Here is an 11776-nt window from a genome sequence, read left to right on the forward strand (position 1 = left end):
CCAGCTCCTGTTGGAGCTAATACTTATAATAATTAAATACTTTTTTCATATTAAATTAGAACAAGATAAAATATTTTGAATAAAAGTATTAAATAATCATATACATAAAACATAAGATTTAAAGTAATTGGCCGAACTCGAGGGTATAGCCAAGGAAGGAATAGGATAGGGAGAAAGAGGTGAGTGAGGGAAGAGAAGAAAGAGAAGGGATGTGTGTAGGGGGTGGGGGGGAAAAGAGGTAGAAAGGAAAGGAGGAAAATAATCATATACAAACGAAAATTTACAAAAACTGATATTTATTTACCTGAGTTTGATTAATTTCTTTTTTTGTTAATTGCATATCTCCTGTCAACTCTCGAACAATTACATTAAAAACGTCAAGTCTTCTGCTAAAATTTCTAGTCATTTCAGATGCAAGGGCTTTCATTGGAGCAATGTAAACTATCTAAAAGAAAATATCCATACAGAATATTTTATTTTTAATTAAAACATATTTTATTCATTTAAATTTTTCAATATTTCTGTATTAATAAAAATTAATCGGCAATAAACTTCTTTTAAATATAGAATAAAATAATTATTATTATACATATATATAATAAAAAGACTATAAACTTTAAAAATTGTTGGATTAATATTATAAATTTTCATAAATGAACATTTAACTGTTTTGAAATGTTTTGATCGAAAACAAAATATTTTTCCACAATATTCCAATTCATTTAGAAATATTAAAAATTACATTCACAGTAAATATTTGAATAATAATTTTAAGTAATTTAGAATGCAATGAACAAACAGTATATAGCTTTTCTGATGATTAATAAAGTACAAACCATAGACTTTTAATTTTGGAAATTTTGATTTCATTAAAATATTAAGAGTTAGATACCTGAAGTGCTAACAACAGATTCTTATAATCAAGATTGTTCCATGTCTCTAATTCAATATAACTGATAAAGATATAATCATGGCATCATTTTGTCTTTGAATCAATATCAGCTGGCAATATAGATTGGAATCTTAATTTCTATGTAGTATAAAAATAGTCTGCTAATGTAAAATCAGATCAGATGTGAATTATATGCATCAAAAACTATATTCCTTTGATGAAATATATCTTGAATGATGAAATAAGTCATCGTTTTATATAAATGATTACATATGTATCCAAAAGGAAAGAAATTCAATGCTACTAGTGTGAAGTTAAATTGTAAAAAAAAATTAATAATAATAAATAAGTTTTTAATTTAATACAAAAGAATTTATTAAAAACGAATAATGCAGATTCTCTGTTATTTTCTAACAATAAAAATATGTATGGTCATATCTTTAAAAATTTATGAGAATTTATTTCTAAACTTTATAAAATTTGATATTATTTATATTAAAATAAATTAATTAAACAGTCGATTAAGCAAAAGAAGTTTGCAAATATTGCAAATTACATATAATTCAATCAATATTATATGAAAATAATCCAAATGAATAAACAAACACAAACTTGAATAAATATTCAAGAAAAAAGTGATTATTTTGTAATCAGTTTTGCAATGATTAGAGTATCTATAAAACTATATATTAACAGTGGCATGCCATGACATTTGATAATAGGGAAGCTTTGTTTCTCTAAGACGATTTTCAGGGGCAATTAGTTAACTGCGCATCAGTGATGGTCTAGGGTCCATTCATATTCGTTTGTTCGATAAACCAATAAAAACCGTAGACTTCTCTAAATGTATTTTTAATATCACAATTACATTCTGAATTGCTAGCCATGATATATGGGCTAAAATTAAAAATAAAATAATAAAAACTTACTTGGTAAAATAAAATGTGTGGTGGATATACATACTTGGTACAAAATATTCTTCAATTGTATGAATATACTTTTAAAGAAAATTATAATTAAATATAGCTTTGTAAAGAAACGTACATAAAAATAACATAAAATCTTCTTTACTTTTTAAATCTTAAAACAATCCACTTAGTCAAATAGCTCCCTACCAGTAGCTGATGGAAGGAATCAGAGTAGGTTGCAGTGTGTGCATACACATGAGCTGCCAAATCCCAAGGGTGCCGATACTGGTCAATGTCAAATGCCTCTTTTGTCGCATCACTAATATACCTCAAAGGACGCAACAGGGTTGTTGTAAATTTTAAACATTTCTCGCCATAGTTGTAAAAATCTAAATATATTAAACTCAACCACTAGTCTGTGATTTGTTTTCTAATTTGTTTTAGGACCAGGTGCCCATGGAAATTTCCAAAATTTACAACTTTTCAGGGACTCTCATTGAACTGGAAAAATTTCTGTCTTTATTATCTAATATTATGAAGAAATCCATCCCCACTGTACTCTGCTAGAGATTGGTTTGGTTAAGCTTTTAAGTAAAATTCCAGCTCTTTCAGCAGGGTTTTATGTCCCTAACTCCCTAATCTCTTAATTATTTAACTACTTAAGTAGAAATAAGTTGAAATCAGTTACTTTGTACTTGAATATTTGTAGTCTCGGGAAAGAAATGGAAAGACAAATTTTTATGACAATGGATACATAAATCAAAAATTTAAGGAAAATAAATTCTAGAGCTTGTGCATCTCATTCATTAAATTTAGTTGAAAATTGATACTGCCAAAGTAACAGCTAATTTTTTAACATTATACAGCAATTGAACACATTTTTTTGTTCATCCCCTTGTATATGGGACATACTAACTTGTAATATCATTAGTTTAACATTGAAATCTGTAAGTAATACAAGATGGGAGAGCAGAATAAATATATCAAATATTTTAATGGATTTTTTTTAAACTCCTGTCAACTATATAGAACTATCATAAAAAACATACCAGTAAACTCCTATCAGTTGGGTTAAGTTATAAATCTACTTGTGATTCACATAATGGGGCGAGGGCAGCCAAATATCTAGTACGTGGGTGGCTAACAGCCCTGGATAGAATCATTGAAAGTGTTATACGATATTTTGGTGTGTAGCTTCCACCAGCTAAACTGGGTGAGGTTGGTGCTCTGTAAAGCGCATGTGCAAATGCATATAATCTAGCTGCTTGGAAGCTGTCCCATATTCAACAATACAGCACTTCCATTCCGCCACTGATATTCCAATATACAATAGTAATCTTATCATTTTTTTCACATGTAGTATAAAAATTTGTAATAAGATACATAATGCAGTTATAATAAAGATATTAATTTTAATGAATTCAAAGTACGTCAAAATATGAACATAATTGCACAATATGTAATTATATTTTAGAAAATACAAGGGAAGTGGCGCTTCCACCACTTCCAAGGACAGCACACCACTAAATATTAATATCAAACGTATAGAATTTAATTTATAGCACTTAAATATCTTATATTAAAAAAATATAAAAATAAAACAAACCTTAAAATTATTATGTTTCAAAACTCTATTTTCCATATGTTGTTTTAATTCATGTAGTACTGTCAACATAGCAATATTTGTTTTACCAGCTCCTGTTGGAGCACAAATAAGTAAATTTTCATTTGTATTATAAGCTGTATTAAATACAACTGATTGTATTCTATTCAATGTTTTCATTCCTTTGAAACCTAATTGACCAACCTAAAAAATAATTAAAATAAAATTTATTGTAATGATTTTATAATACTGATTTATTAATCTTTATTATAAGTGTTCTAATTAAATTAATTTTTATAAATCCTAATTAATATATCCTTATAAACACAAACTTTTTCTGTACAAAAGCTAGTAGAAAGTAGTAACAAAAATTTTGAACAGCCATCAAGAAATCCAAATACCTAAATTTTAAATGGTCAAATATCTAAATTTAATGTCAATCATAAATGATTGTCATTAAATTTAGGTATTTGGATTATGTATTAGGTACTGAACCATATTCAAATCAATTAGAAGTGATTCAGCACACTTATAAATCCAAACTAATTGTGGAGTTGCCCAGATTAGTAAAAAATTGACAAAACAGTAAAAGAAAAAAATTTGTAAAAATTGGCTTTTGTCACATCCTGAAACAAGAATTTAGTAAACTAACATTCTTAAGAAACATGTTTATGTTTTGAAAAAGTTTCAAAATGATGAAAATGCACCAATTCACAACATCTTTTTTACACACAACTACAGGAGTCCAGAGATTTTATCCTCTCTACAGTTAGTGCTTTTTGGCATTTTGAAACATTTGTTTTTTTAATTGTTAATTTATTAAGTACTCACTCTTATTTGAATTAAATAACAAGTAACAAATACATTCTGAAATAGATTTTCAGGATGTATTTTAACAATTTAAATTATCTCATTATATTTTATAATTAACATACCTCATCTAATGTTTCTACTGATATTAATGTGCTTCCAATATCTGCAGGAGGTGGATCACTAACTGGTATTATTACTTCTTGATATTTTGAATTGTTTATTTGTTTATGTCCAACTGGAAGTATTAACTAGAAAAAAATTTTAGTTTTTAAATAAAAATCAATTATATTGTATACAAAAAACATTTAAATAAATAATCAAGAAATATAAATAGTATACAAATAAATCTATGATAGTAATTATATATATATATATGTTAGTTTTTAGTTAGAACGCGTTTTAACTAGTTAAAACTAGTTTATACTGAATGTCTTTGTTAAAACCCGTTTTGTCTAGTTGAAACTGGTTTATACTGAATGTCTTTGTTAAAACCCATTTTGTCTAGTTAAAACTAGTTTTAACTTTTAGAATTTGAGTTAAAACTAGTTTTAACTCAAATTCATTTTTGACTACAGTAAATTCTAGTTTTGTCTAGTTAATTTACTGCTGTATATGTTTTGACTTTAGATAAAACTAGTTTTAACTTTTAACATTAGTTAAAACTAATTTTAGCTACATAAATATGTTTGGGGGAAATAAAGTTATGTATAGTGATTCGGCGGAAGATGCCTAACATTTTGCTTATGAAGAAAATTACAGCGCTAATTTGAGTTTAGGAGCCCTCTAATGAAAATATCATATTCTGGAGTATGTCTTTCAAATAAAAGTTTGGAGTTTATTTTAAAAAATTCTATACTGTGTTTGCAATGACGACTTTTTCACTGTCTGGCATTTTAAGCATCTCACCCCAAGTATCTGGGTGAGATGCCAAATGCCATTAGGGTAAGATAACAAATATAATTGCTTAAAATTAATTTTTGAATTTCTTAACCAAATTTAATTTATTGCATATGTAGTACAAAGTACTTCATAGTAAGTATAACAGCACAGTATAAGTATTGTTAAGTTTCCGCCCGTTCTAACGTGTTCTATAGCTAGCTGAAAGCTTTTTTCAGTCCAAAAACTTTTTTGAGAAGTCCTTATATAATTTCTATGCATATCCTGCAATAAAACGAGAAAACAAAAGTTTATTAAAAATAGGCATATTGGAAATCAATTAACAAAAAATAGGCACGTTACCCCAAGAAAAATGTGGCATATTTTCCATTTGTTGGGGTAAGATGCCTAGTAGAGTCACGTGCTCCAGCATGTCCGATCGGGATCGGCGGTAGCTGACAATGGAAACTTTAGAACCTTAACTACATCACACATTAATTGTTTTTAGCAATTTTTAATAAATTCCATTTTAACTTTTAGTTTAAAATTATTCTAGAAACATTTCACAACAAAAACTTCGTTCTTATCTAGCTTTTATTCTTCTCGGATGTAGAAAATGAAGTAACGGTAGCCAACTACAGCTTTCCGCACTCAATATTGGCCCAACGATTCATCATACAAATACATGACAATATGTGACGTCACCGTTTGAAAATATCAAAAATTAGGCATCTTCCCCCGCTTACCATCTTACCCCGAATCACTCTATGCGTTGCAGTCAAACCAGTTTTTAGTTAGGATGCGTTTTAACTAGTTAAAACTAGTTTATACTGGATGTCTTTGTTAAAACCCGTTTTGTCTAGTTAAAACTAGAATTTACTGCTAGTCAAAAATGTATTTGAGTTAAAACTAGTTTTAACTAGACAAAACAGGTTTTAACAAAGACATTCAGTATAAACTAGTTTCAACTAGTTAAAACGTGCTCTAACTAAAAACGGGTTTTGACTGTAACATATATATATATATACAGAAAGAAAATGAAAACCAAATTTTATGATCTATTTGGAAAACTATTGATAAATGGATACAAAAATGTCATAGATTTAAATGGGCAAGTAACACATTGCCTGTTTGATTGAATGCAGAATGACAAAAATGCTCTATTAGACAAAGAAATTATGACAAACAGTAAGATCTAGGAAGATGTGAGAAAAAATGCACTGCAAAGGACTGGAAAATAAAGGCAGAAAATAGTGAGAGATAAAAGAATGTAGTGAACGTGGCAGAGGCCTGGATCATCATCATGTGGATTTTGTGACAAAGCCCATAAAATCCAGATGGTGATGATAAAAATTATTCTAAAGAAGAATATACTAAATAATTTCTAAACAAACACTGAGCATTATAAAAATGGAAATACAGTAGAGCGTCGATTTTCCAAATCAATTGGGGACTGGGGTTGTCCAGATAACTGATATTTCGGATAACTGATTTACGTACGAAAAAATAGTTTAACGTATCTGATGTCGAAATTTTTCTCCATTGCGTGTCGCTTCGCATTGAATTTTCATCGATGTTAAACATAACAAAGACTATTGTATCATTAAAAATTATTTTTTTATTTTGTACAAACAAAATAAATATATTGAAAAATATAAAAATAATAAAAAATTATACTTCAGATGTTAATTTAGTATCAAAAACGTAAAATATTTGAGTAGCCCAAGACATAGCCAAAGATTGCAGCGCCACAGCACTGGCGAAAATTTAAATTTGCCGACTGGAATTCTTTCGGATGATTGACGTTTCGGATGATTGACTTTCGGAAAATCGACGCTCTACTGTATTCTAATAATGATACATTAGTTAAATAAAAATATTTTTCAATAATTAAATAATTTAATAAATGTAATGAATTTTTGTTTATCACAATAACAGTTATTACAGGAAACATTTATCAAAACTTAAATATAGTATAAAAGAGTTTGTTTTAAAAAGTGTTGTGTATCAGTATGCCTTTATTGAGTCATCTTACTACCCAAAACCGATTTAAAAATCTGAATTCTTTATATATAAAATACATAATTTGGTAGTTGACAAGCTGTGAGCCCTGTTGTTTTTATTTTTACCATAATACTTATTTTTTGTATTTTTACCAGAAACTTTATTATTTTGTTTACCTTTTTTAACCCACTTATCTTTATTATTATGATACCAGGCCATCATAGTTTGGTCAGTTTTTGTAATTATTTGGATTTTATATATTGTTCATTTATTTAATGTATTTCTATTGTTTTATTCTTTCATAAAGTGGATGAAACACATACTAAATAAATAAAATATATAATTTACAAAATGTATCAAAACAGAAATTTTATTCGATAAATTATTAAAAACAATTAAATTTATTAAATAAAAATTTTGCATAAATACCTTATTTCCACTGATAAATGCAGAAGTTAGTTTTGATTCTGAATAAATATCAAAAACATAAGGAAATTTTTCTCTTTGAATGGGAACTACTTTCTTGTATAAAGGAACTTGCACACTTTTAAGTAATTCTGCTTCTCTGGAAAAACAATAAAATAGTTTGACTACAGACTCTTTTAAAAATAACAAATATAATATACCGTATAATGTTTTATATCTCTTAATGTAAATATCAAAGTAAATCATATAAAATATTTAAACAATCTCGTACTCACTCGTTTAACCTTTACTTTCCGGTACTGCTTAAACTTCATAAAACAAACGTTTTTGGCCTCACTCGAGGTCTGCTTCAGGTTACAAGAAAAACTGGTTTCCAATCTTAGAACGATTCTTGAAGGAACGTTCTAAGATTGGAAACCGGTTTTTCTTGTAACCTGAAGCAGACCTCGAGTGAGGCCAAAAACGTTTGTTTTATGAAGTTTAAGCAGTACCGGAAAGTAAAGGTTAAACGAGTGAGTACAAGATTGTTCAAAATACCGGTATTCAGAATAGGAGATATTGTGATAAAATATTTAATATTAAATACATGAAGAATTGATAGTAATTAAAAGAAGTCATTTTTATTAAATGATTAAAATAAATTAGTATTTATATTCATAATATGTAAATAAGCTAACAAAAAATAATAAATATTAACTTTTATTCAATATAGAGGGCATTCAAAAGTCTAGTCACAGAAATTTATTTTCAACAATATGGAGCATGTTTTTAAAGAAAATGTTCAGCATATTTCCTTTAATCAACATGCACTTTTACAGATAAATCCATGTTTCTTATTATTGATAGACCATAATAAAATAAATACCAAATCAAAATCAATATTTTTTATCACCTGTTGGGATATTGACCCCTATATGCTCTGTTGAATACAAAAAAATGTGACATTTCTTATAAAAGTGTGTAGAGATTGAAGAGTCATATCAAGCATATTCTTTAATAACACAGTGGTGCCTCGTACTTTGAATTTAATTCATTGCAGAAGACCATTTAAAATCCAAATCAATTTTTCCCCATTAAAAATAATGGAAAATGAATTAATCCATTCCAATACCCATTTCAACAAAATTAAAACAGAAAATACACATAATTTAAAGTAAAAATAACACAATTAAATACCCTAACAATGAATTAAAACACAAAAACAATAAATAAAATACATAACTATTGTATAATAAAATGAAAATTGCATTTACTGGTAGCACACCATCAACTTTGGCATTTTAAACATGGCTGCGACATCTGTCACACAATGTTCCTGCTTTGTGATAAGTTCCTTTCTCATCTCAATCATTGATACAACCTTCCTCTTAGATTTTGTTGCTTCCACACACTTCTTGGATGCCATGGTTAATAAGTAAAGATTATATTGGATTGAACAGAAAGTTTCTGGTATTTTTAACAGCCCTTGTTACTTAACATAGATATGAGATTTAATTATAACAGTTGTGAAATTGAACAGTTATTGCTAATATGAGATTGTGTTTCTTTGTTAAAAGCTTATTTTAAACTTTTTACTTTGCATTTTGTTTGAATAAAATCAAGTTGAAATGTCTTCAGATAAAAATTATATGGGGCACATTATGCTTTATGAGTATCAGAAAGAATATAATGTCATACAAATAGTAAAAACATTTGTAATGAGGGGAAAATGCTCCCTCAATTATACAAGCGCTAAGGTGGCTTTGAACACAAAACTAGACAAGAAGCATATCACACAAGATGCTCCTTACTTCAAACATGTCAAATGTGGTTTAAACAGTTTCATTCAGAAAATTTTGAACTATAAGATACAAAATGTATGGGAGTGCCCAAAAAAAAAATGACAAAGAAAAATTGCAGAAAGAAATTGTTAAAAATCTATGAATAATCAAACACACAAAAATAAGACAAAAAAAATCACTGAAAACATATGAACATAACAAGCAAGAGATGACTTGGGTGCACAACAGATTGTATTTATGTTTCAAGCACATTTTTTCACTGCAGGCACAGTTCAAACTCCTAAATAAATTTTTGTCAAATTTAATGTTCAAACTATGAAATGTTCATAGAGTCATTCAAAGTATGAGATACAACTGTAAATGCTTTTTTCTATGATTCCAGACTTTCCAAATACTCTGAATAATGTGTAAATACATTTTTGTCAATAACACAATAATAATAAAAACAATATACAGTAGAACCTCGATTATTCGAACCTCTATTATCCAGATTTTTGATTATCCAGATTGTTCAAAATAAACAAAAATTTTACGAATTTGCTCATTTGCACTTGGCGAATTACGATACTGTTTATGTACATGATGGAATGCATAACTTTTTTTGTTTCAACAACGTCTCACCCAGCACAGTGGCCGTAAACTCTTAAATATATTTTGTGTCGTAATAAAAATATAACTTGACATACGTATTTATAAATAATTTATTTTACAAATTACATCATTTCTATGACCAAGGGCGGCGTAAGGCATGGGCAACATGGGCCACCGTCTATGCCTCGCGGTCCGAAGAGCCTCGTGTTTTGAAGGTTTATGCATTACTTACAAGCCGCGAACGCGACGAAAAAATTTTACTCGTCATAAAACAATAAATAGTTTGTCAAATTTTTATTCATAAAAATGCAGTTTCAACTGCTTTTTATTTTATAAAATCTGTCTTCTTGTGCCACCAGGGGGCCTTTTAAATAATAGGTAGTCTGTTAGCGTTGGTCAGTAGTAGTCCAAATTCAATACGAATGTTTGTTTCTTAAAAATTTGATCACGATTTAAATACAGTATTTATTTTTAATATTACCAATATGTCATTGAAAAGAAAACGTGTTGTATTATCATTAAAAGACAAATTAAAGTATTTGTTTTGATTATCCGGATTTTTCCTTATCCGGACTACCTTCATCCCCAATTAGTCCGGATAATCGAGGTTCTACTGTATTTTTAATAAAATCATGTTATTGTTAGACTAGGAAACTTTGCTAAAAGAATGAAACAAAAACAAATCATATGACTTAAGAGTTATGTTAAACAGTCGTTATCATCACTAAAAAGCTTTTAAAAAATTGACCTAATCCTCATTCTAACATTTTGGAATGTAGCCAAAATTCTTCATAGCACAGATATCCTTGAACTTTCAAACTGAAATTTCTTGCTTTCTAGACCATTAGAAATGTTAAAATAAATGTGAAAAGAAAAACTATCATTAAAAATACTAAGTGAAACTTTTTATCCATCAAATTAACATTGTACTATCTCTTCTGTTGTTCAACATCTGATTTGCAAAGACTGCAAGTGAAAAACTTGTTTATTATCCCAAGTAATGAAGCAAGATATTTTCATCTATGTCCCTTATTACTTTGATCTAGAAATCAGAACCTATTAATTTTACATTGGTAGTACATAAAGACAGACTAAAAAAAAAATTAAACATATGTTTGAACAAAACACAATTGCATTGACAGAGCAAGCATTACACAACAATCTTGTTAAATGGAAAAATCTCTAATATTTCCTTCCATTATACCCTGCTGCTTAAAACAAAGATTTTTTTTTTCTTGCAAACTTCACAAGAAAGAAGAAAATGTAACATTAGATCTGTGTGTGCAGGCTCTCACTTAAAATATTATACAGTGATACCTCAGGATACGAAATTAATCCGTTCTGAAACTGAGATAATATCATGAAAATGTCGTAAGGTGAATCATTTTCCCCATACGATTACATGTAAAACCAAATAATTCATTCCAACACGAAAAAAAACACACTCAAATTAAAGCTAAGAAGTACATTGAAAAAAAAACTTTAGTAAGGAAAACACTGGAAAATGCATTTTGTAGTTGTAAATGTGTAAATAACCATAATAGAACAATAATTGATAAAAAAAAATGTAGTTTTATTTGCACTTTATCTTTGAGGATAGACGATGGTGGTGGTGTAAACTGGTGGAGGAGGAGAGGGAGAAGGAAAATGATACTAAAACTTAACTTACATAACATAATGTAACAATAACTTAAAAAATAACTTAGAAAAGATTAAAAAATTAGTGTTGTTTTATATATATAAAACAACACTAATTTTTGTGCTGTGGAAGTGAAGAAAAGAAAGCAAAAAGCAGTGAATGAAAATTAAAAAAAAAAAATATATATATATATATATATATATATGTATGTATATGTGTATGTATGTATGTATGTATGTGTGT

General features: G+C 28.0%; 1 protein-coding gene across 1 annotated transcript in view; it reads right to left on the minus strand.

Annotated features, from left to right (window-relative positions):
• The window catches only part of LOC111625067 (activating signal cointegrator 1 complex subunit 3-like), a 121085-nt gene that overhangs the window by 75420 nt on the left and 33889 nt on the right, over positions 1–11776 (minus strand). Inside the window, exons 7-10 of the mRNA XM_023368097.1 lie at positions 7526–7661; positions 4339–4464; positions 3407–3607; positions 305–445 (exon numbers count right to left, since the gene is read on the minus strand). Coding sequence (XP_023223865.1) covers positions 305–445; positions 3407–3607; positions 4339–4464; positions 7526–7661 — 604 coding nt within the window. The remainder of the gene's footprint in view (positions 1–304; positions 446–3406; positions 3608–4338; positions 4465–7525; positions 7662–11776) is intronic.

This window comes from Centruroides sculpturatus, unplaced genomic scaffold, assembly GCF_000671375.1.
Source record: "Centruroides sculpturatus isolate CEXI.00-Female unplaced genomic scaffold, Cexi_2.0 scaffold40, whole genome shotgun sequence".
In the NCBI taxonomy this organism is placed as follows: Eukaryota; Metazoa; Arthropoda; class Arachnida; order Scorpiones; family Buthidae; genus Centruroides; species Centruroides sculpturatus.